The following is a 27,904-nucleotide window of genomic DNA, read 5'->3' as shown; positions in this document are numbered from 1 at the left end:
ATTTCAGATGTCCAGAGGCACCTCGCTAGCGGCTCATGTGAACAACTACACTAAGTTGTTATCGGACTTGGAGAATGTTGATGAGAAGATATCGGATGAGTACAAAGCGATTATTTTGTTGGGCTCCGTACCGGATGAGGAGTATGATACCTTCGTGCTCACTTTGTTGAACGGGAGATCTTCTATCAGCTATAGTGAAGTGACTAATGTATTGACGAATTATGATTTGAGGAGGAAGTACTTCAGGCGAGGCCTTGTCGACGAGAGGTAGAAGCCCATATCCGAAAGGTGGTAACAGAGGGAGGTCAAAGTCTAGAGGCCGCCACCAATTAGCAAAGAACCAATGTGCATTCTGCAAGGAGCAGGGACATTGGAAGAGAGACTGCCCGAAGCTCAAGGAGAAAGAGAATGGCAAGAAAAAGGACCCGAAGGCCAATGAGGTGAATATTACGAAAGGTGATGATTCTGATGATTCGTGCTTTTCTCTACTGATTACTCCAGAGGTGAACCATGTGGATGCATCAGATTGGATGCTTGATTCCGGCGCTACTTTTCATGTGACCCCTAGGCGAGACTGGTTTGCATCTTTTGAGAAAGTCGACGGGGGCGTTGTTGTCATGGGAAATGATCAATCCTGTGGCGTTTGTGGGATAGGTACCGTGCGGATTAGGATGCACGATGGAGTAGTCCGTGAGTTGAAGGAGGTGAGATTTGTTCCTCAACTGAAGAAAAATCTTATCTCAGTTGGAGCTTTGGAGGCGAAGGGATTCAAGGTGACTTTCGAAAATGCTGTAGCGAAGGTTACTAAGGGATCATTGGTGGTGATGAGGGGAGTCCGCAATCGGAATTTGTATTATCTGAAGGGAAGCACCGAGATTGGCCAGGTTGCTTCGGCTATTTTAGAAACGGACATGAGCAGACTTTGGCACTATAGATTGAGGCACACAGGTGAAAAGTCACTGCAGACATTGTGCAAGCAGGGGCTATTGAAGGGAGCCAAGAGTGGGAAGATTGAGTTCTGTGAGCACTGTGTTCTTGGCAAGAAGACAAAGGTGAAGTTCGGGACTGCCATTCATCAGACGAGGGGTATCCTGGACTATGTGCACACAGACGTTTGAGGTCCCACCAAGACTGCATCACTTGGTGGTAGACATTGGTTCGTCACTTTTATATATGACTATTCTAGGCGATGTTGGGTGTACACCATGACAAAGAAGAGTGAAGTCCTAGATTTGTTTGTGGAGTGGAAGAAGAGATTGGAACTGCAGACTGGGAGAAAGATCAAGACGTTACGATCCGACAACGGTGGTGAGTATACTTCAGACCCCTTTCAGCAGCTATGTCGAGACAAGGGCATAGAGAGACACTTCATGGTTAGTCATACACCGCAGCAAAATAGGGTGGCAGAGAGGTTGAATCGGTCTTTACTGGAGAAGATCTGATGCTTATTGTCACAGAGTAGTTTGGAGAAGATCTTTTGGGCTGAGGCACTTACGTATGCGAGTCACCTTATTAATAGGCTGTCTTCATCTATGATTGAGGGGAAAACTCCTATGGAGAAGTGGTCGGGAAAGCCAGCACATGACTATGACCAGCTCAAGGTATTTGGGTGCCCTGCATATTATCATGTTAGAACTGATAAATTGGAACCTCGAGCTAGGAAGGCCATATTTGTAGGATTCAAGCGTGGTGTCAAGGGATACAAGCTTTGGGATCCAGTGGATAAGAAGATTGTGCTGAGTAGGGACGTCACATTCGATGAGACTTCTATCTTGAAGACTTCTATCTTGAGGCTGATTCGTGGCAGGTGGCTATGCAGGAGGAGATGGAATCTCTTCATAAGAACGATACATGGGAGCTGATTCGTGGCAGGTGGCTATGCAGGAGGAGATGGAATCTCTTCATAAGAACGATACATGGGAGCTTGCTGAGCTTCCAAAGGGGCGGAAGGCAATTGGTTACAAGTTGGTATACACGAAGAAGGAGGGCATTAAGAGCACTCCATTGAGGTTCAAAGCTAGGTTGGTTACGAAGGGCTATGCACAGGAGGAAGGTATTGACTATAATGAGGTTTTCTCTCCGGTGGTGAAGCACTCTTCGATTCGTATTCTGCTAGCTTTGACGGCACAGTATGGTTTGGAGTTAGATCAGTTGGATGTGAAGACGGCATTTTTTCATGGTGATCTTGATGAAGAAATATATATGACTCAGCCATTGGGATTTCGAACTGCAGGGAAGGAAAAATTAGTTTGCAAACTGAAGAAATCGCTATACGGTTTGAAGCAGTCTCCTCGACAGTGGTATAGGCGATTCGATAGTTTTATGATTGGTCATTCGTACACTCGGAGCCAGTTAGATCCTTGCGTATATTTTCACAAGTTGAAAGGAGGTGCGTATATTTATTTGTTGCTCTATGTCGATGACATGTTGGTTGCCTCTATTTCCAGGTCGGCTATAGATGAGTTAAAAGTTCAGCTTTCAAATGAGTTTGAGATGAAGGACTTGGGCGAGGCGAAGCGTATTTTAGGGATGGAGATCGGCAGAGACAAGAATAAGGACAGAATTTGTTTGACACAAGTGGCTTATTTGAAGAAGGTTCTACAGCGATTCCATGTTAGCATGGATACGAAGCCAGTTAGTGTACCTTTGGGAGCCCATTTGAAGCTTTCAGCTGGTCTTTCACTGAAGTCAATTGAAGATCGTGAGTTGATGTCAAAGATTCCATATGCGAGCGTAGTTGGGAGCTTGATGTATGCAATGGTATGTACGAGACCAGATTTATCACAGGCGGTGAGCATGGTTTCTAGATACATGCACGATCTAGGAGTGGGTCATTGGGACGCTGTGAAATGGATTTTGAGGTACATTCGAGGTACGCTCAATGTTGGTTTAGTTTATGAGTGGGACACTAAAGGTGGGCAGTTGTGCATTGGCTATGTTGATTCGGATTATGCCGGGGATTTGGATAAGCGTCGGTCTACAACGGGGTATGTGTTCACTTTGACCCGTGCGCCGGTGTGTTGGAGATGCACCTTACAGTCTATGGTGGCTTTGTCTACAACGGAGGCAGAGTATATGACAGTTACGGAGGCTGTGAAGGAGGCTATTTGGCTTCGAGGACTTTTGGAGGAACTTGGTATATCGCAGAGGTTCGTCACTATTCATTATGATAGCATGAGTGCTATCTATTTGGCGAAGAATCAGGTTTTTCATGCGCAGACGAAGCACATTGATGTTCGTTATCACTTCGTTCGGGATGTTCTTGAAGATGGAGATTTGGAGATTGTGAAAGTTCACACGAAGGATAATCTGGCAGATATGCTCACAAAGGTGGTTTCGAGCAACAAGTTTGATCATTATCGAAACTTGTTGCATATTCGTGATTGTTGAGGTCATTGGCGGCCATTTGGATGAACTACGGGCGGCTTGATTCCTTGGGTAAGAGGATACGTAGGCAGTCTTTCAGATACAGCCGGTTTGGATTAGTTGATGGGGTGAGATTGTTTGGACTCTCGTTCGGGTTCTCGACTTATTGTTGATTGAGTTCGTATTGGACACAACAAGTGGGATATTTAGATGTTTTGGTGTCGGCTCAGTTTTGGGAAAACTTTACCGAGTTGGAGAATTGTGAACACGACTTTGAAGCCCACGCGGAAGCAAGGCCCACGAACCCAACTTCTTCAACTTTATATAAATAGTGATTTCTCCTTAGGTTTTTTTTTTGGGTAGCAGGAGATTTGATTGGTGTGTTTTGCGGCTGGGGAGAGCAGTGCAAGGCTGATTTTTCGGCTGAGGCTTTAAAATTAAAGGGTGCAAGGTTTCAGCTGCAGGAAATTGTTTTGTTGGCGACTACAGTTGAAAAGAAAAGAAGAGGCTTTTCTTTTAGGGTTTTCTTGTGTATCCCTTTTAAGAGAGTTTTTGTATGAGGGATTTGAGAGTTTGTTTGAGGGTTTAGATTGAGTGATTGTAAATCCTAGTTGTCTTCTCTCCCTCTAATAGTAGATCTCCCCCTCCTTGCCCCGTGGACGTAGGCAACTTGCCGAACCACGTAAAAATTGGTTGTCTCGCTATTTGTGTGATTTGTAATAGCTTTTAGGTTCCCTCGACGTGCAGTCCTAGAGCTGACGAGAGGAAGAGCTAATATCCCACTTTGATGAGATATTAGGCTTCAGATTCTTATTTCCTTTGAGAAACAAGAATTCTTATTGCGATCTGACTCTCTTGTTGTGCTGCCGAAGTGCTGCCGAAATTTCCGTTGCGCGCAACAAATATGTCTAAAAATGTATGACAAGTGTTTTAAATAAAAACATGTATTGTATAATTGAATACATACTTGAGTAAATGTTTGCATATATCCAATGAGTGTCCAAGGACTTTGGGTACAATACGTATCGGGTACGAGTACGGCTTTAGATTAGAAGTAGCTAGGTAACATAGATTGATACTTACAAAGTTATTATTTCAAAGAATTTAGATTTGAAATGATAGTAGGATCAACATTTTAAACTTATCAAGGTTTTGCCAAAGTCATCACTTGTTTCCTTCCTCTTCGCTCATTAGTATGGTTCTCACATGCATTACCCTTGAGCTTATTTCTCTACTACAGCTGTTCAACTTCTCCCATTTTATTGTCCCACCCACTATTTTAGTAACATTGAAACTTCGGAAGGACGCAAGTTGCTTGAAATCTTAAGGTCGCTAAACGAGTTGGATGAGAGAGAGAGAGAGAGAGAGAGAGAGAGAGAGAGAGAGAGAGGAGAGAGAGTGTGTGAAATGAGAGAAACACATTACTAATAAATGGTGTCATTTCTTCCCCAAATCGTGTTATCCTGCCCTTCAAAAAGTAAAACTCTCCCATGAGACTTTTAGGCTAAGTATGATCCCATACGAGCTACTTAGAACTAGCGAATTTGAAGAGATAATACTCGTGTAGAAATTAACCTATACCAAACATATTATATATGTACAACAAAATGAAAGATGCTTCTTCTCACCCAAAAAACGAAGGGAAAAAAAAAGAAGAAGAAGAAGCTAGCTACACATCTTATCTAATCAAGCAAACTATGCATTTTCCCTTCAGCTTAATAATACATCTATAAACAAGATACTCAAAATAGTTTTTCCATGGGAAACCCCTATGTTTTTGAGCGAAAATCACGATCAAATAAAAGTGAAAACATAAACAAACAACAGAGCAACCCAGGTCGAAAAGCCCAAGTCTACCCTTGCATTTTTCCTAGAAAACGAATTAGTGTTCCTCTTAAAATGTCAATGACGAATTGTCATTTTTATGTTATTTATTTATTTGATATTGTTAAAATTAATATAAAATATAATCATTGATCCTCATTATAACTTCAAAATTTCAGTGTAATGGTTAGAGAGACTAAATTCAATACGGTATCAGAGCAACGCAGGTTCGAATCTTACTGGCCATGTGTTGAAACTGAGATACAAGCCTAGGGGAGAGGGTGAATAGGATTGCTATAAATTTTTGGCTAAGCGAAAAACTAAAAGCAAACCAACACAGGAACACACGAGATTTTTATAGCAGTTCGGCTCAAAATGTATGTCCACTCTTCCTTCTCACAAATGGCATTCCTCACTATGATTAGAGTTCACCTGAATCACAACTCGATTCAGTAGGCTTCAAAGATCGCACCGTAGAATCTAGTCGAAACTAGTCATCTAACCTAGCTCTTCACAATGATCAAAAGAAACCTAGCTCTAGCTAGCCAAACCCTCAATTAGCTTGGCTTAAGTACGTCAACCCTCAATTACCCCGACTTGAGTATACCGTCAAACTCGCAAGTTTGAAATACAATCAACTAAAGTAAATAAAGAATAAAAAGAACAATCTTACAACCATTTATCAAACCGTTCTTCAAAATAATGTACTTGAATCCGTGAAGAAGCAATGTAGCGTTGTAGGCGTAAGGCACTTCTTCTCTCTGAACAAAACTCCAACGAAAAGTGCACCAAGAAGAAGTTGAACAAGGCTATCACAAACCCTAATAAACTCTATTTCTCTTTTGTGCAATTTTCTCTCTTTTTCTCTTTTGTTCTCTTCCTCAATTCCCCTTTAAATAGACATTGATAGCATAGGAAAGAGATCCTCTAATCAGAGTCCTAATAGGAGAGCAAAATAATCGACAAATGATTGAAATTAAAACATGAAATCGACAAATGATTGAAATTGATGGTCCATTGATGATCATCGATGATTGATTGTAGTCTATCGATTGTGCAAATTCTAATTTATGAATTTCTATGATTGTTGACTGTAGTCCATTTATTGTCCTTGCGATCATCAATGGTCGACTATAGTCCATTGAAGGTCTGATTTCATATCTTGACTTGACCATCAATGGTGCCTCGTGACCATCGATGGTACAATGGCTAAAATCAATGTTCGTTTTGATTTTTACATCATTTTGAACCGTAACTTATTCATACCTATTTATACCTAAAATATATTATCTCACAAACATATCAATAGCAAATGAAAGCTTGTTATTAATCAAATAAGAGATGTTGCACAAACAACGTTTTACTACCCGAACAACATGTTAGCACCATGAATTTAATGCGGATTTTAAAAAAGCGGTCAGGTTTGCATCCCATAAAAGGACACTCGACCCACAGAGGCATGCTAGAATTAATATAAAATATAATCCTCGACCCTCACTATAACTTTGGAAATTCGATCTAATGGTTAGAGAGACTAAATTTAAGAGATATCATGTCCTTACTGATTTTTGCTCTTAACATGTAAAGATTTAGAAAATTAAAAACTTTTCTATTATAAAAATATTTCCTACAATCCAAAAAAATAAACACATTATTTATAAAAATTACCTAGAATATTATCTTGACTCCCTGCTTTATTTGATATTTTATAACAATTATATTAAAATTCTAATTAGTTCTTAAGATTGTTCTACGAAAAAATATTTGGATTCTTCTTAAGATATTTTTATGGATATTTTAAAGTAACATGTACTTTTTTTAAGTTAAAATTTTAATGCAACATCACAAGATTGAGGTTTAAGCATGAGATTATTTTAGAAATCAATATGTGAAGGCTTTATATCCCATCTAACTTCAACGTTTTATTTGATTTCTTCATGTTGCATAGTTTAATTTAATATTCTCTTTAGTTCATATCAAATTTTAAAAGTTTTTTTATAATTAAACGTCAATTTAAGATGACCTTGAACTAGCAAAATCTCCATAATTCCTACATCGAAGAGATGTTTTTAGTGTTGTAATCACATGAAGTGTCGAGTTTTTTTATACCTTTTTTTATTTTATAAATATTATAAGAAGGTGAGATATTACAAAGGAGATTTCGAAGGTTAAACTATCTAATTTTAAATTTAGAAAATTTTAAATTTAGAAATTTTTAAATTTAGAAATTTTTAAATAAAAAATATTCATGTGCTCATTCGACAAGCGAACTTTTTCTTCTCTTTTTATCTTAGAATATTATAAATAAAGAGGATTAAAGGAAATGTCGGTGGTTGAACTAGCTAACTCTGAATTTCAATTTTAAAATAAATATCATCCACCTCTTATTTTAAATTTCTTTTAAGTTTTAAACTATTTGAAGAAAAATCTTCAGTTTAGATTATCTAATTTTCAATAATCCATATATTATAAGCCACTGTTATAAGCCATTTTTATGCTCATATCCATAAAAATGGAGTATATAAGAGAAGCAATAGCTCAAAAAAATCCGTTCAATTCAATTTAGAAGCAAAGATGCACATGACTAAAGAAGAAACCTCGAGGCCAAACATCAAATATAAAAAATTTCAGACTTTTACCCTTCTAAGCTAATGATGCAGGTTTAATTTATGTTACCCTCTCCATATTACTTATTTTACATATAAAACCCACCCGTGCAAACACGGACAAAATACTTGTCTCTCTTTTAAATATAAGGATTTTCTAGATATTGATAGAAAAAAAACAATTTTGAATTATATACATCCCCAAATTTTGATAACATAGTATAAGTCCTAATTAGACTTTAATTTACACAAATTAATAAATCCACGTTATTACTTTACGTTAAAATCAAAGCCTAAAATATGGCACAATTAAGTCACCACTCGTTGAAATCCATTCACCTTTATCCATATTAAAAAAACATACATTTTAGATATTTTTTTCAACGATTCGATCAATTGTAAATCTTGTTTTCTCCCCTCTTCCACATATGTTAACTACTTCCTTAATTGTTCTAGAAACATTTGAAATGCTTAATCTATATGATCCGGCCGGATAATGACACGAACCTCTCTATAAAATATCATTAAAAATGTCAAAAAAATGATTTGAGTGTGTGCTTCTCCCTCATTATCAAATGAGAAAGGAAGAAGTCTGTTGAGGTTTGAAACATAACGCTGTATTCCTGTACATGATGACGTTGGGTGGCTTACTTCTTCTTTTTCAATCTAGGCTTATCTTCTGACTTTTTACATAAACCTCTACCTATGAGTTAACATATCCCTCAACTTTTTTTAACAAGTGTACACCTAACACTCATGCTAATTGTAAACCTTCTCAAACTTTTCAAAGGACAAAAGAGACGTGATTAACAAGTCTTTATCTTAGAAAGTAAACATGCATGCTGTTAAAAAAATTAGAGTACCAGCATTTTAGAGTGTGAAGTCAAGAAGCCCAATAGTTTTTTTGTGGACAAACTTTCAAAACCAACTTATTTAGAAACTTAATTGTAAAAATCAACTTATTTCCAAATTAATTATCAAAATCGACTCAGTTTCAGCCAGTTGACTGAAACTGGGTCGATTTTGGCAAAAAAAAATTACAAAACTTCACGGGAATTCAAGTCCGTTGAAGTTTAAGCGCGTTGTAATTAACCTAGTTAAGAGGAACAAAACTTCACAGGAGTTGAAGTCCCGTGAAGTTGCAGGTTTTAAAAAACATGCACAGGTTATGTGCATGTTTTTTATATACACATATTTCCCAACAATGTACACACAATTTCCCAACAATTTCTCAACAATATACATGAAAACAATTTCACAACAATATACGTGAAATTCTCGCCTCATTCACAACAATATACATGAATCAAACAATATACATGAAAATCACATATATACTGAATTACAACAATATCCATAAAATTCAACCATGAATCAAACAATACTCACGAAAATCACACATATAAACAATAATCGATCCACAAAAGTAACAATTTTGAACAATCTAACTATATCGTTCTTGAAATTCACAAAAGTAACAAATTTGAAAAAATTGGTGCTTTTTCTACTTTGTTTACCTTAGTGACTGGGGGGTTTCGGGGAAAAGAAATTCACATACATCCCAAAAGTCCTCCTCTTCTTCCTCTCCCTCTCTGACCCCTTCCGCCCCCTCTGTCCATGCTGCTGAGCCTTGATGATCTGAGTATCTGGTTGTGTATGAGGTTGAGAAGTGTCGACTCCATCAGCATATGTGGCGTGCTATCAGAAGTGTTGGCGCCATCGTTACGCGCCATCGCTTGACATGTCCTATAGCGTCCCGTGCATATTAATCAAAAATAATAAAATTTATTAAGAAAAATTAAAAACTAGCGCCAAAAATAAGGAATATATATAAACCATTTTTTATATGTCCTAAGCCAATCTTGTGTGAACGATGATCTGTCTGAAGGTATAATATGTCGGGCTGCATCGGTCTCGGATCCATAATGGATATCTCTGAGATTAAAATACAATATGTTAGGTTTTTAGTTGAATGACTTAATCATATGTATTTTACATATTCAAGATTCAAGATTCAAAGAAAAAGGTTATATATTACCAAAACAATTGTCACATGGGAACAAGGATTAAAAATAAAAGGTTATATATTACAAAAACTATAAGCGATATATCAGCGCCTAAGCCTAATTGGACAACTGCTTTTGTTGTGGCCCGGTTGATCATACCTACTATATTTATTTTTCCTCCTAATTCCTTCTCGACTGTCATCCATATTATTTCTAATTCGTACGGAATGAGGTCGCCCAGCTGATCTTTTATATACAGGAGGTAATATCCGTGGCCCGCCTTGTGTCCAATGTCGACTATCATATGGTGGACGAAAACACTCTTTATACGTTTGTTGATAGTTGTAAGTTGAATATCAATTTGCGGCGATTGTATAATGTGAAATCCTCGCACCACCCTGTAGATCCAAGCAAGCAGCGACAACATGAGAATAAGGAAGCCATTGTAATTGTGGTATATTGCAAGTGCATGTACAAGTGTGATCCACTAGCATATTAACTTTGTAAGAGTGACTTTCTCTATGTGATATTCCCTCAATGACCTCTCATTCATTTAAATTGTGTCTTATGACACGAAATGATCGAGCATGCACAATCTGATCTGCTAATATGTCTTCAACCTCGGCGTCAGCTCTGACGGGATATTTACGCCAAGTGTACGTTACCTGAGAAAGAATTTATTAAGTCTGTAAAATATTTTTACAACTAGTGACTGTATTGGTATATCACGTGCTCCCCTAAGCACATCATTAAAACTCTTAGAAGAGTTAGTGGTCATCATACAAAACCGTTTCCCGCCATCTTCACATAAAGCCCACTTATCAACATTGTTCGGACCCAAACTAGTTTGGATCCAATCATGTGCAGCTCATGAAATAAACTTAATCCTCTCTCGTAGTTGCTCATAAACTAATTTTTCTGTTGCACAGACAGCTTGCCAAAGAAGATGTTGAAGCTGCACTTGGTCATGCTTCCTCTTGAAGTTGTCCCTAATATGTCGCAAGCAATAGCGATGTTGATGTAGTGACGGAAAATGTCATTGAAATGCTATTGGAATTCCTTTCATCCTATCAGATATGAATGTCAACGACCGCATTCGCACACTAGGCATATGATATCTAATGCATGCAAAAAACTATGCCTAATTTTTCGTGTTTTCAACATCAACCACTGCAAACGCCAAAGGAAATAAACTGTCATCTGTGTCTACTCCGGTTTGATATTTTAATGCCGCTTGTTCTGTACCTCATAACAGGATAATTACAAATAACGTTGAGGTGATACTCACGTGAATTGGTTAATGTAAGTTTGTGTAAGTCATTAACCAATTCATCGAGGTGATACTCACGTGAATTGGTTAATGTAAGTTTGTGTAAGTCATTAACCAATTCATCGAAAGTACACGATTTTGAGATAAACAACATTGGTTAATGTAAGTTTGTGTAAGTCATTAACCAATTCATCGAAAGTACACGATTTTGAGATAAACAACGACTTCGTCACACCTCCTTCATATACGGGCATATTGTTCTTGAGATAGTTAATATTTCCATCATATGAACAAAGAATTACGATTTGACCGTTCATCGTTACCTCTGAAGCATAAAAAAATCCAATATCAATATTACACGAAAAACACAAAAAACATTATTTACCATTAAATCCTCTAGTATCAATTTTAGACATCCATAATTTTAACCAAATGCCAAACATTTATAATACACTAACTTTTATAATTTTCGATAATTTCTCCCCTAACTTCATACACAAATTTTTTTAATTTTTCTTCACAAAATTCATAAATATTTCAAATTTTATTTCAAAATCTAAATTTAAACAAATTATTAGCATGAAATAGTGATAATATAAAAAAATTAGGATAATTTTTTTTAGATTTTACCTAAAAATTATCGATGCGCTAATTTTCGGTGAACTCCGACGGTGACGGGGGCGGGATCGATCAACGGTGGTGATGGTTGGCCAAGACGACAACGGTAGGGGCAACGGCGATGGCGGCGGCAGCGGGGAGCAGCAAGAAAGGGTTGGCCAAGACGACAACGGTAGGGGCAACGGCGATGGCGGCGGCAGCGGGGAGCAGCAAGAAAGGGGTCTAGGGTTTGTTTGGGAATGAAGAGGAAGAGAGAGAGAAGCTGCAGTGGGGTAAACACGATAACAAATCGTGTGGGCCTTATATAGGCTCAGCCCCAACTCCACAGGACTTCAAGTCCCGTGGAGTTGCAAGCAAATTTTCCAGAGAGTGATGCTCTCTGGAAATTCAGGTTGAAACTTCACAGGACTTGAAGTCCCGTGAAGTTTGGCCAAGTAAAAAATTATTCACGGGACTTCAAGTCCCGTGAACTTATATACCCCCTAATCATCTTGATTATCAGGGGCTTAAATTTCACGGGACTTTAAGTCCCGTGAAGTTTCGTAACTTTTTTCACCAAATTCGACCTAGTTTCAGCCAGTTAGGTTGAAACTGGGTCGAATTTGGTAATTAATTTGAAAATGTGTTGATTTTTGCAGTTAAGTTTCTAAACAGGTTGGTTTTGAAAATTTGTCTTTTTTATACTAGTCCAAGTAGTTAATTGTGCAGTACTTGTTTCCTTATATAGGTGTTTCTCGTTAGTTATTGACAAAAAAAACACCAATTAACATTTATTTATTAGGCTTTTATATTCTCATGGCACCTACTAGAACACGCATTTGCCTGTATGCCTTCATATTATGGTATCCAATGATTGTCCCTTAGCCATGCAGGTCAACAGTGTGACAATTAATCGTGTGTTTTCTTAGTTGTAGATATACCTACCTTGCTTGTGCATGAACGAAAAAGACCCAGAGGAGCATCAAATTTGATAGTAACCGATTTTTGACAAAAGATTAAAATTACATTCAACCATATTAAAGAAAAGGTGTGTCACGGATTTATGGTAAATTGTCAATAACCGATGACAAGGTTAAACTTTTTGCCCATGTGTAGAATTTCATTTTACATTGGTAGATCCAAGTCGTGGAGAACTGGCTTACCACAAACCATGAGGTTTATTTTAACGAACACTTTGATACAAGTTTTTTGGTATACATTATTACGTGCAAATATTTTTCTTCTTGTTTTTGTTTTTGGATAACTGACATGCAAATATTTGTAGTTGTTCAAATTCATGCATATAATAACCAGTAATCCTAGAGATGTCTATTATAGCAGTTGCTTGATGGATGATGCCAGTAGAAAAAAAAGACACTGCTCCAACAACAAAAAGAAACTCATACGCATATAATATGCAGAAGTTAGGGAGTTTGATGGGATAGAGATCCGCCTATTATTGTCTGAGCTTTGTCATGGAATCTTCAATTTAACAAACTTGAAAGTAACCCTATAATAAGAGTATCTATCTTCAATTGGCTATCCTTATAAAAAAGAGAGAAAAAATCTACTAACAAAGATATGCATGTCATCACTTGCATTGACTCTATGAAAAAATAATAATTTATAATGGCTGCTAAATCATTTTTTTCTCTCTTCCAAGGTTGGCAGATCTGCTCTTGAGAGGCCATTGAAATTGGCAGGCTGTGGACTCATAAAATAACTAAAAATAACAGAACTTACTGAAGGGGACCAATGGGAGGCTGTCCAAGTGGCAATCATTAGTTAATAAAATGGTTTTGGGAAATAATATTTGGTTTGGATTCCTGTTTAAGAAATGGACGAATGTCTAGTGACTTCCATTAGACTAAAATAACTTGGTATTTATAAAAATGGAGACAGACCTTTTAACAGGGTGGTCTGTTAAGCAAAGAGATATTTAGTGTTAATATAATATCTAACATAATATATTAAATGTAATTATTATTATATTAAATGTAATTAATATAGAGTTATTATCAACATACTTATTATACTATACTATACTATACTATATTATAGCTAATTTAATATATTAATAATATTTATTAAATAATATAAAAAATAATAAATAAAATATCTTATATAATAATCTAATAACATATTAAATACCAATATTTAATATGTTAATAATGTATTATATAATAAATAAATAATAATATATAAATAAACTAACAAAAATATTATATAATAGTAACATATTTAATAATAACATAACAATATAATAACAATATTATAATAACATATTGTATAGTAAATGCAATATAATATATAAAATATTAATATATTATGTAATAAATAATATAATTTATTATAAAGTAAAATAATTTTTAACAATAAAATAATTAATTGCTAACAAATGTTAATGTAAAAATAATATATTCATAATATAATAATATTTATTTATATCATAAATACTAATATATTATTAAAGTAATAATAATAATTATAATATAATATAACTCATTAAAGTACAATATAATATTATAATATATTATACAATATTATATTGCATTACATTTAATACTTATAATACTATAATAATGTAAACTAAATATTATAACATTTTATTTACAATATATTTTATTATAATTAATATATAATATATTAATAATATGTTTAATACTAATGTTACAATGGGTCAAACTAGTGTTGACAAAAAATACTTAACATAGTGTTTTGAAAATATTTTAAGAGAAAACACAACACCATTGTGTTTTTTTACAAAAACACAAGGAAAACACCATGGTATCCAAACGAAGCCTTAGTTTTTATAAATTTATATGCATAAGGTATTTAGATCTAAACAGTAATTATTGGGTAGTACTTAATTCTCAATTGATATTTTACGCATGGGTTAGCTCATATCATAGCTCATTGCAGCACATAAATATATGACCTTATCCTGACATTAAAATGGTGTATAAACAGACAACTAGCAGATATGTGGCTCAGATCCTATAATTGCAGTATTAGCTGAAAAAGAAATGATAAGTCTGAAAGATGCTCTTTAAATTAAATATAAACTCGCTTACAACACGTTCAGCTTATGCTTTGGCTCTTGGTTTTCATGATCATAGAACATAGGAGATGAAAACATAAATAAATAAAAGGAAACATACAGATCAAAAATCAAAATCATTCTCGCTACGATGCAATCTTGCACATGACACGGTTTAGAACCAAGCTAACTGAAAATTATATTTGTTCAGGAGACTTCTGCTTAATTCCATGGATTTTGAAGTTAGTTCCAATATTTAGGAAATATATGCTCATATTTCTAATTAACAAGAAGCCTTAATCAAATCTGTTTTGTGACATGTTGGGGGAAAAAATTAAACTGGGAAGCTCTCAACTGCGCAAAACAAGACTTGATGTGTGGAACCAATACTTGAGATGTACATTTAATTTAAATGTATGAAACCAAGATAAGTTTAATAGATGCAATTAGTCAGCCGGATATCAATTGCAAGCTGAATGAAGAAAGTACTAAAGATTACTAGAACATTTCAATTATCAACATCCAGACACAGGGAACACAAAAATCCTGGGAGATGGTGGTCATCAGTATAAAACAAAAACTACAAGTCTACAATATATATGACCATGAATGAGCAGCTGAATATTTAAGGCAAAGACGAAGTGTACTGGATTCACCCTAGGATACATACTTGTTCCCATTTGTGGGGCTTGTGAAGCACTGTAGCATTCTTTAGGAGCTCCAGCGTGCATCAAACCTGCTAAGTTTCAATCCATAAAATGCTACTTTTACCCCACTTTTACTCCATTATCAGTAGTTTTTCATCCCAAATGCATCGGGCACAAAAATAATGGACATGAGATGAAAATACACTATTGTGATGGTAAACGTCAACTAGGAAGTTCGCCTTATCAAGTGGTAAGGAGATGAGCGGGGACACAAAAACTCAACTGAACGATGTCATGTTTCTGCCAATTTTTTCTGCCTAGATGAAATAGGATTTGGTTTCTCAGTTAGAGGTTGGTCTATTTCATCGCGTTATTTCATCGAGGAAATGTAAATCAGGCACAATAATTGAAACATGAAAAGAAAACTTGAGATTATAATTATTAATAAGAAGTATTAGAAATATAACAGAGAACTTATTAAGAACAATGTACACTAAGACTTTCGGCTTTAGCTTTAGCTTAGGCTGAAATTAGAAATATTATAATTTCATTTCTTTATTCTGTTTCTTTTCTTCACACAGAATGGCTCATCTATTGTAGCCCCACTATGTATTACAAAAGGGGCATTGTTGTTAAACAGGTACCTAAGGCCTTTATAATTTTCCATAACTGAGAAAACCAATGACTATATACAGCACTTATGTCATAATCTTCGAATCTCTGCCAAAAATATTGGGTTTGAATCTATGGCTTTCTTTGCAAGGTTGCGGATATCTTCTTTCGAGGATTCCTGAGATATACGTACTAATTGCTTGATTCCTTTTGCAGAAACAATATCAAATGTATTACCATCTGCAGTAACGAGAAAAAGAATTAAACAGTATTATTGCATTTTGTAAAGTGGGGATGGCTGCATCTACGTGCGATAGCAAACTAAAAATCATAAGAACGGAAAAAAAGATAATGCAGCTAGAGTATATAATTTTAAGTATTTAAAAAGTTTCAAATAGAAGGTATTATTTTCTAGTAATGAGAAAACAATTACGCCGTATTATTTCAATTTGTAGATTGTGATACTACCGTGCGTGATAGTTAGCAAACTGCAAAGCAGGAGCCAGGAGGAAAAAAAATAACGAACACAGTTCGAGTAAAGAATTTTAACTATTAAAAAAATAGTCAAACATTAGAAATTAAAGCATTCCATATGATTTACTTTTTCAAAATAAACTTATGCTAATGAACGTTTCTATAGACAAGTGTTCAACTTTTTATGCACTAACAAGTTACAGATATATCAAAAAACAAAAGAATATATGAAAATTATCACCTGTAACATGAGCATACCACCAACAAGTGATATAGTTCGAAAGTGAGGGGGAAAATGGGATTTCATTTCACAATAAATATATGTAAGCCATTTAATAATCTGATTCGAATGGACTGTACTCAGGAAAACAGCATTATAATGCATGTCATATACTATTTATGCATAAAGGATAAAAGATTACTGGCGTTTAAATCAATCTCCTGCAGAATTGACAAGAGACTTACCAACTGTTCTATCCTTAATAATGCTGGTTTTATAAGATTTTAAATGGAACAAGTTATGCTGCGCTAGTTGGTTTAAAACCCTAAGCCCAAAATGACCATTTTGAAGTGCAAACTGAATACAATCAAGCCACTAATCATCCACCACCAACAACAATAACAACAACAACGAAGTCTTTATCCAAAATCTTTTACGTCGAGTTCAGGAATCCTATTCCTCCATTCAGTTCCATAAAGGGCTATCACTTATGTAAATTCACCACTGCCATATCCTTCATTCCTTCATAATTGCTTGCAACCAAGTTCATGTCATTCATTATCCCCAATCATTAATAACAAACCAACCAGCTAACCTGGATCCTCTTCATGATTCACTGTTACCCAATGATGTGAAAAACATAGGGTTCTTTTTTCCCTAGACACCACCTTTAAAATAGGGACATTCAATAGAAACCACCTTTGATTTTTAAATTTCAATTTATACATAAAGCACCTTTAAAGGGTTTTTTTTTTGTCATCATGAACCAAGACTTACTTTTAAATCAATTTTTTTTTATTTTGCTATAATAATTAGTTGTCAAATACTAAGTATATTAGAGAGAGTCCTTAATGGAGGTTATGTGGGATCAATTACCACAAAAAATCAACTGAAAAATGGGCCCATATAGTTGATTTGTAATCCCCCAACCCTTGAGAGGGTGATGTGATTAGTATTGATAGATTTGATTGGAATACTCATACCACCAAGATGCATCTTCTTTTCAGGAACCCAACTCTTAGAAACTCAAAAGTTAAGCATGCTTGGCCTGGAGAAATTCTAGGATGGGTGACCCCCTGGGAAGTTTTCCAGGGAGCGCGTGAGTGAGGACAAAACGTGCTGAAAAGACATGTGGTGGTTTGTGAGGCTAGTCCATCAGATCTAATAGCGTACCGACTCCGGGATTCCGGGGCGGGACGTTACAAATGGTATCAGAGCAAAGCCAACCGGAATTGTGAAAGCTAAGTGCTATGCGGCGCAAAGTGCTACGTCGAGAGGGCGGGAGCCATTTCTTGAGGTCGTAGGAGCCACCTCTAGAATCTCACACGGATGGTACAGTCTTGGATGATATGATTTGGCGCAACGAGGATGTTGCGAGTTTAAGTGGGGGAGTTTGTAATACCCCAACCTTAGAAACTCCAAAGTTAAACGTGCTTGGTCTAAAGAAATTCTAGGATGGGTGACCCCCCGAGAAGTTTTCCAGGGAGCGCGTGAGTGAGGACAAAACGTGCTGAAAAGACATGTGGTGGTTTGTGAGGCCAGTCCATCAGATCTAATAGCGTACTGACTCCGGGATTCCGGGATTCCGGGGCGGGGCGTTACATGATTGCTAAAAAACCTGTTAAAGATGCTTTAAGTATAAATTAAAAATATGCTTTCTATAGAATGACCCTATTTTGAAAGTTGTTAATACAGAAAAAAAACCAAAACATAATATTTGCTTCTACAGCATTAAATCTTCTACAAGCACAAGCATGCAAGAAATACAACTTAATGAAAATAATAAGGACAAGGCAAGATTTATTCTATTCAGTATAGGGGATGAGATTTTTTTTTTAATATAAAGGGAAACTTATTCTGGAGTGTTCCTTTCCTGGGAGGAGCAAGGATTTTGAATCCCGGGTCAAGGTCCAACTGCTTAACACGGACAAGATCAGACGAGACCCATCTCCAGTTCGAGTTCGTAGGTGGATCTACTATAGACCATGTCTATCTCACATTCATTCAGTGCAAGTGCAAGTTTGGTCTAGGAAAACGCTTGAGGTAAGATGTAGTCTCTTATCTGAAAAACAATTAGATGGATATATGGATAAATTATGCTTGGACTCATGACTTCAATGGGGTTAATCATTGAGTTAAATGGGTCTAAGTAGACCAGCCTAGTCCCTCTCTAGTTAGCCTTTCCAAACCACCAAACCGGTAGCAGAGCCCATGGGCTAGAGGTCAAGGTGGAGTGCACATGACATGACATAAGGCCGTGGTATAACTTGGTTCAATACAGGCTAGGATTTTCTTGAGTGCACGTACTATCACATTGCCTCTGTTGTGACTCTGTTCGTCTGAAAAGTGCTTGAGACGCTATCTTTAATAGCCACATGTTTTTGGGCTCAAGTTGGATTCAATTGGATTCGAACCAAGGTGGAGACTAGTCAGTGTCTTGCATCCTATGTTACATGGGTACAGGTACGGGTACGAGTACAAAACACGGTAATTTTGTAAAAGGTAGGGTACGGGGACACGGCTATATAAATATTTATATGGACATATATTATATAGTGGAATTAATAATTTATATGAGAGCAAGGATAAGAATTAAAATTCCTATAACATTTTATGTTTCTTTTACTATGTGAATTATAAATTGAAAAAACACTAGTTTTTGAACTAGACAACCAACAAACCTTCAAAATCATAGAACCTAACTTATGTCCAACGAGTTTCGAGCAGTGGATGTGAAGTGTAAGATATGTCCAAAAAATTGTATGATAAGTGTTATAAATTAAAACATTTATTGTATGATTGAGTACATGCCCGAGTAAATGTATGCATATATGCAAGGAGTGTCCAAGGAGTTTGGGTACATATATAGGTACGGGTACATGTCGGATACGGGTACGGCTTCAGATTAGAAGTACCTAGGTAACATAGCTTGCATCCATTAAGTTTAGGTGTGGGTTTAGTATATCAAAAAGCATGAAAATAGATTTAGTATCACATTAAAGAAACAATTAGATAGATATAAAATAAGCTTAAACTCATGACTGAAACAGGGTTAGTCGTTTTGAGTCAATTAGGTATTTAGGTTCAAGTAGATGGTCTAGTTCATCTCTGTTCCATAGACCTTTCTAACCTGATATCTTCATTTGAAATTTTGGATAAAGAAAGATTTAGAAGGATTTTTAACATTTCAAGTTTCAACAGAGTAAATGGAAAACTAGTTACAAAAGAAAAACAATATAACAGATGTACCATTTTGAGCCAAATGACAAAGAGCAAGCTCAATGTGCCGTCTAGTGGAAGTGGAAAATGCTGTAGAGTTGGCAATTATCCAGTTGAGTGCACCATCCTCTATAAGAAGAGACTTTCCATTTCTATGTCCTGTTCATCAGAATACCAGATAACCATCAACAAGTTCTCCAATAAAACGGTATGCTACTAGAGTTGCATATGCACATTGAATGATGAATTTGAAAGCAAATTCTTCCAGCTCAAACTCAATGACAGATTAAAAGAAATCAACCCCACTAAAATTTATCTACATCATCTACAGTCTCTATAGACCCCAAAAAAAGAAAGAAAGAAAATTTGTGTTTCCTACCAAATGCAGGATGCTTAGAGAAGGGGGGAAAATATGAAGAGGAAGGAAAAAAATAAATGGAAATCTAGAACAACCAAAGAATACCCTCAGGAAATCAACAAACACATCTTATGAATCAACTCAAAAATCAATTTTAATAGCCAAATCTTCTTAGAAAATAGTCATAACCCAGATAACAGAGTTCTAATCAATTAAATCCTCCTAAAATAAATTCTAGCAAGAGAACATGAGAGAACGCAGTCAAAGAAAAACTCTAATGCAAGACTATTCTGAGCAAAGACAAAACTAATAACAATGACATAAATCCTAATCCTTATCAAACTCTAAATATTGATATATCTAACCAAAAATAGTCTTCTTAAATAACTCCTTGTAGGTTTTTCCCACTTCAATAGATCTTCAATCACAACTGGATCTGCATCAGTTCTTCAAATCTTGAAAGAAGACATACTCCTCAACTTAATCATGGATGACAAGAGGGAAGAATCTGATGGATCTGTAACTACAAGAAGATGTGCGATTTTATAGCTATCAGAATACAATATGCGAGAAATCACAAGTCAAACTCAATTTCTACTTCATTGATGACAGTTTTCAGACAATTCAGGTTGTGTAATAAATTCAATCTTGAGACATTCTCAATTTCATGATTCGAGCAACAGAGTCTGCCCATATGGCGTTCTCTTCAAAATAGTCAGAAAGAAGCCCCAAAAAAATTCTAGAATTCCCGTCGTCAAACTGTTGACTCCACCTTTGTCTTCTTCAATCCTTTTGAAGACCCGATTCATGGAGCTCTTAATGTTATTACCCGGTTGTAATAACTCTACAATGTGTTCAAAAGAAATTACAGTGACAAAGGAAAACAAACTTCATGTCCAGATGAAAGAATGTTGCAATCAGAATTTTCTTTCTAGGCGCATCAAAAACTATGAGGATCAACATCACATATCTAATGGAAGCTAGGTTGACAGTTGTCATTGGAAGAGGAAATATTTCTCTTACAAAGTCTAATGGCTATTAACCTTTGTGTATTTGTGCACATACACAGAGATGGAATTTGATATTTTATGAAGGATTTGGAAGCAAATCAATACTAGGAAAAGCCAAGTGAATATCTTCCTGATATACGGTGCATAAAGTAGCCCCACAACATAAGGCAATGCTTTCTAATTTTTTAAGGGTTGTATGCTTTTTGTTCACCTCATATGTCATATCCTGCTCCATTGTCCTTTTCTCATGACTTATTTCGCATGCACATTTATAGGCTTTTGTATTTGTGTACAGTACATTTCTGCATTGGTACATACAAGATAATTGGTAGATACGTGTCAAGACTTGAACTAATGGTGATAGTTGGATTCGAGTAGAATGATGATTAGTTTTCATGCTATATAAAATTGGACATTTAGTCTGCAGAAAATTGCACTCACATGATTTCTTACTTGAAACTTGAGATTGTATATGCACTATCCAAATTTATATATATGAGAACATTGTAGTTGCAACTCATTTAGCAAAATAAGCTATCAAGCGATAGGAGTAGCGAGATCCACTTTCTCAAATGTGACTAGCAAGATGGACATTAACATGAGTCTAGTTCCTTGATATCTTATTTAATAAAATGAGCTGTAACCTCATATCCATTTTTTGATAGTTTATTCATACACACAGTTTATCATCAAGTATATTTTAGAATCTTGCCTATCCTCATATGATAATCTAAATGTACCCATGTCTATGTAGCATTACTCATACACTAAGACACATACAATCTCCATAGAACTCTTAAAAAAGAATATGATACCTCTGATGCCACAATTCTAATATATCAAACACTTCAAGGGAAATTCTTACCAGTGTCGATTGAATAATGCTACCAAAAGGACTATATCTACATAAATCTCAATGAATGCTAATACTATGGCTCGGTGTTATGGGTTATTTTGAACCCAAAAAATTCTTCAAAGGAATAAGCCAAAATTCATAATTAGTCACCAATCTAACAAAGCCATGATAAGATATAGCACAGGTAAAATTTTCCCATTTTAGATATTCTACTTTGTCATGATACTAGCAGCCATGGAGGCTCCATTTTTCCTAGTCAGGAAAAAGACTATTTAAATATCAGAATCCATCTGCTTCGGATATAAGAATGCGACCTTAAATGCATAATGCTTTAAAAATAGTTTCTTGTGCTCGTTGAAGGAGCAGTATACCTTCTCATTTTTTGTGTTTGCATTGAATCGATGTTGCGCAAGCACAAATAGCAGAGTGTAAACTGTCTTTTTAAAAAATCAAAAATATATATAACTATGAATACACAATTGGTAACAATAAAGTAACGCGCATGCACGCACGCATATATATGTATATGTATGTGTGAGTGAGTGAGTGAGTGAGTGAGTGAGTGTGTAATCCTACATAAAAGATTCAAATAAGGTATAATATAATCTCAAATTTCATAACAACGAATGATAAAAATTTTAATTGGATATAAACCCTAAATCTCCAATCATATAAAACTATGAAAATTAAAAATCATATTCAAACTCTACCATCTTCATTTGGTTCAAGGTCCAACAAAACAGTCGGATGCATGGGACAAGTATCCACTAAGTACCTTGCACATGTCATACATGGATATGAGATACTCTAGCACGTGTCAGTGTCATAAACTATTGAACAACAAAAGCTTCGTTTTAGAACATGCTGTAATTCTTTCTAATGGAACTCAATGTAAAGCATTTTACAGGTTTCTCAACTTAGATATTGTGCAAATGAACTAGTAAAGGCCACAAGTCTTCTAACTTCTCTTTTTCAATTAAAAGTCACTCTCAACTCATGTTCTTAGAGCAGGTGCTTGTACGATTTCTTCATCATTAGTCTACCTACAACATATAAATAGTTCAATTAATAAAATAATTGTTGGCAAAATTTTCTTCAAGCATGGCGAACATTCAAACCCTAACCTCTTTCATGATTTCAAGATGTTATTTCCACAATGGTACCCTTTTAATAAAATAAGCCATCAACTAGATTTTAACCACAAAATGAAAGCATGAGTTTGCTCTGGAAAGAAAGATATCCTCCGGATAATCAAGATGGAAGCATAATAAAATAACCTTCACGGATTGCACGAGATTCACATTTTGCAAAGTTTGCTATTCCTCTCGCAATCTGTGCAATGACTTCACTGTGGCCAGATTTGACCATTGTCAAAAGTGCTTTGATTCCACCATCCTCTTTCAGCATCACATGTAAGCTTTCTGTAAAATAAAAATGCATTTTTAACAGAAACAGTAAACAGAATGCATAGCAAACTGACAAGTAACTCTTGGTAGATGAGTTTCTCAGTGCTCTAAGTACATGCACCACATGCCAAGATGAGTTTGTAAACTCCATAATGCACAAATATTGTAACTATTATCCACCATGAATATTAAACAGCTTTCTGAGAAGGAAAATTTAAAACAGAAGTAATATATGACCTAATCAAATACGGGTTTAAAGGACACAAACCAACAAGTCAAATATCATAAAAGGAAAACAAACTTACTACAGGAATTTTAAAGAGGAAGCAGAATAACTTCAAAAGCTTGCAAACTGATGACATGTCCCAGGTATCCCAATTATTCACAATTTGCATTTTTATTATCTTCCCAAACTGAAATGTGACCAAGTCTATGCCAGTTATAGTCATATTGATTAACGAAAGAAAACATCCACAGCTTCAAGTGTTTCTGGTGGTTAAAAACTTGCTGGTTCCTAAAGCATTCAGATCCTTGCCTTTTCTTAACCTGGTCTGGAAAGGAGAAAATACTATAATATCGCTCAAGAAGATCATAAATAAACTATTTGCTCACTCACTATGGTTCTTACTGCCATGAAAAAAATATACATCAAACTCTATTCAAAAAAGATTTTAATGTTTAAATAAATTTTGACATAATCTTTAATAGTCTAGGCACACAGGACATTTGCACATGCATGCATGCCTATTGGTGGGTTTGACGAGGATGTGGGTATATAGGGTGACTGTTACCATCAATGCTCTGCCTCCCGCTCTCGTGAATCAATGGCAATGATCACCCACAGATAGAGACATGAGAACACATCTCCCTCTATTCACTAAATTTCTTGTTTCCTGTTTTAGTTGAATTGCCTACTCTTTTGCAAAAGATTCCAATACCATTTCGACCACTAGAAAGAGGACATCGCATTAGCATTTGACAAACCCAGCAATCTCTAAAATCAAATAATAGCAGTTGTATATAGTACATACACAGATGCCCACATACACAACCTCGACAATTTCTCACCACAATCAGATTTAGTACTATATAATGGATAGGATTTGATATCTAGAAACCAGTTTACCAAGGAAAAAAATACAAATAGAAAGATAGAGAACAAAGTCACATGCTATCATACCATTTCCACACAAATTTGCGATTGCTCCAGCTACCATCCTAAGAGTTTGAGGATCATCTGTTTGTGATGCTATATTTGCTAATAAACGAGCACCTCCTTTGCTCATTATCAAGCCCTGATTCAGCCCTATAATAACATAAACATTCCATAAGATAAACTGTATTAATTCAATAAAATGTTAAATGTTAAAATGACTGCTGTGGAGGGATAAGCAGGTCAAATTCCAACTGGGGACAAAAGGTAGGTGATTCATATGTAGTAACACCAATGCAAACTTGAACGGCATACGAAAAAATAATTTAAATTTGTCTATTGAACACAACCAAGATAGTGGGCCTGAACATAGAAGTCAGGAACGTGGTTCACTATAGCGAACCGAGACCCGGGTTCAATCATCCCAGATTCACGTGGAATACGACCCGATTCACCAACTCCAGTGATCCGTTATAGAGTTCAAACCAGTTGAAATTTTGAAAAAAATAACTCTTTTTAAAAGAATAAACAACAAAACAACGTGAGAAATTAAGCAAATAAAGTACGCATATCTTAATTGCAACAAGATTCTTAGGTTCTTTTACCATAACTGGTATCAACTAGCATTTAAGAATCGAACCTAAAACGTACACCGTTCCCTAGCATAACATATAAGCCTACCCCCTCGTACCCAATTACTAATGAGTGGCGTACCACGCTCCCATACCAATCCCGTGAACCGAAATGAACCGGGTTCCATGCAACTATGGGCTTGAATATGATTGTTGTATAGACTCTGAACTGATGAATGAAGCACATATACTGGCTGAAATAATATAGCATATATTAAACACAATATCCCTTAATAGAGTCACATGTTTTCCTACTAAAATGACACAGACTATGTTACCAGGGTACTTCCATCTAAAGCCATACCCATAGCCAACACGTACCCGCACCCGTACCCAAACTCCTTGGGCACTCCTTGCATATAAGCATACATTTATTTTGATCATGTACTCAATTATACAATACATGTTTTAATTTAAAACACTTGTCATGAACATCTTGGACTAATATCCTACACCTCACATCCACTTCTTGAAACTCATTGGACATAGGTCAGGTTCTGAACCATGATTTTAAATGGTCATTTGGGTGCCTAGTTCAAAAACAAGCAATTTTCCAATTAATAATCAACATAATAAAGAAACATAAAATATTATAGGAATTTTAATTCTCATAACACGTGAACAAAAAGCAATATTGATCTCATGTAAATTATTAATTTCAATGTATATGTGTATAAATATTTATATAGGCATACCTCCCCCACCCTACCTTTTACAAATTTACCCATACCCATATCCGTACCGCTTTCCATACAACATAGGATGCAGAAGATCTCATTGTTGCCAGCTTGATAGATAACCGCTTGCCCTTCTACATCTGGTTGCATTAGAGGCACTAGCCAACATGGTGGAGCAACAGTTTTTGCATCATGTTGTCAGAAATGGTACATTAATTATCCTGAAACTATCTTCTTCAACTCAAGTCATTTTACTACTTTTCACCAGGTGCTGACACTATGGCAGCCCACCATCTCCATAACACAATAAAATCATCTCAACTTTGACAAATGAGACTAGTATCTTCCTATGGGCCTATAGCCAAAAGTAATAAATATTTTCAAAGCTTTGTTAGTTTTGGCACAAAGATACTCATAATTCACTTTATTTTGATGAAATCCATTTTGGTATAGTATGATGTTTTTTCATTGACAAAACACTTTGAAATGGTTTTCTTTTTTGCATTTTTACCTTGGAATTTATGTTCAGGCAAAAAACTATGACGCTGTCCATCACAAAGTACCACATTGTTTATTATTTGTACTCCATACTTAAAAAATCCTCGTATGTGACACATTAAAATAAAGTATTACAGTTCTAGTTGATGTTGCATAGTTAAATGTGACAGATTGATGGTGCCATAGTATTCAACCTAGAGGGCTGCTTTTAACAAGCACAAGGAACAAGCATTTACACAAATGAACAGACCAAATGGATTGCAACTGAAAGACTTCAGATAGGATTCTAATGACTATTAAGTGAACCTTTCGTTTACTTCACCTCAAAGAAAATAGAGAATTTTATGAAAATGAAAGTGCAGAGAGCATGTCCTAACTGTGATTACTTGAATAATTATTCATCTGCAGCGAAACTGGTGTGTTTATAATTTAACAAAGGTGAATAAATAAAAAAGGACAGTTTTGAAATAAGAATCAGCAATATTCCCAATAACTACAGCGCTATCACAAAAATGCGGAACACAAAAGATATTAGTGATCATCTAGAAGAATGCAGCAAACAAGAAAAAGAACAAACTTTATCCTTATCTCAGCCATCAATTGGCAAATTCAGGTTTGTAAGGTCAGCCAGTAAACACAGTATGCATTAGAAGTCAGATGTTGAACAAAATTACACTGATTGGACTGGTTGTAAGATAAAGTGCAATGTCTGCTTTACAGAAGAGTAGGGGGGACTATGTGGAGTTTAATTGACTGAAAACCAAAAAAATATGAATGTGATGCAATCAAAAGCTTTGGGAATTATGGGAATAAAAAGATCAATGATCACATTAGTACTACAAGAACCAATACACAGGCAAACAAGTGGTCAATTACAGAGTTTTTATTAAGATCTGGGATGTCTTTTTCTTTCATTTTTATTAATTGTTATGGAATAATAAATTTCGAGCACGCCCACTGAGATGCACGTTGTAGCTAAGACCGAACGAACTCCTATTTGGTATCTCTTTAAGTTAAACATAACTTTTGGGAATTTATAACATTCCGAAATTGGATTATGTAAGTTAATTTGCATATATTATTTAACATATACTGTCCGACAGAGAAAAAAGCTAGTCGACTGTCTTTTTTAAGTTTTGTATCTTTTTTTATTTATTTTTGTTGGTACTTTTATTATTTGAACAAACACATCGACTGTACAGCATTGAAAAGCTTATACATCCCCGCCTGCGATGCCCATAAACAGTACACCAGGGACTTCTAAGATTTGAGAAATTTCAAATTATGATGTCACCACGTGTATTCTGAAATAAACAATTGATACATTAAACGAGAAGCTGGGGCATATTCATTCTTTTGAAATATACCATTCATCGCCAAGTTAGCAATAGCACCAGCTGTGACCCGATGAATCATGGTATCCTTTGATGTTT

General features: G+C 35.5%; 1 protein-coding gene across 1 annotated transcript in view; it reads right to left on the bottom strand.

Moving 5' to 3' along the window:
* The window catches only part of LOC109838514 (kinesin-like protein KIN-UA), a 33,509-nt gene continuing 21,480 nt past the window's right edge, over window positions 15,876-27,904 (bottom strand). The window contains exons 16-20 of the mRNA XM_020406949.1: window positions 27,839-27,901; window positions 24,692-24,817; window positions 23,383-23,526; window positions 19,912-20,040; window positions 15,876-16,208 (exon numbers count right to left, since the gene is read on the bottom strand). Of these exons, the coding sequence (XP_020262538.1) occupies window positions 16,060-16,208; window positions 19,912-20,040; window positions 23,383-23,526; window positions 24,692-24,817; window positions 27,839-27,901 (611 nt within the window). The 3' untranslated portion in view covers window positions 15,876-16,059. The remainder of the gene's footprint in view (window positions 16,209-19,911; window positions 20,041-23,382; window positions 23,527-24,691; window positions 24,818-27,838; window positions 27,902-27,904) is intronic.

The sequence above is a fragment of the Asparagus officinalis genome, chromosome 4, assembly GCF_001876935.1.
Source record: "Asparagus officinalis chromosome 4, Aspof.V1, whole genome shotgun sequence".
NCBI lineage: Eukaryota > Viridiplantae > Streptophyta > Magnoliopsida > Asparagales > Asparagaceae > Asparagus > Asparagus officinalis.
This window is presented reverse-complemented; position numbering and strand designations above follow the sequence as displayed.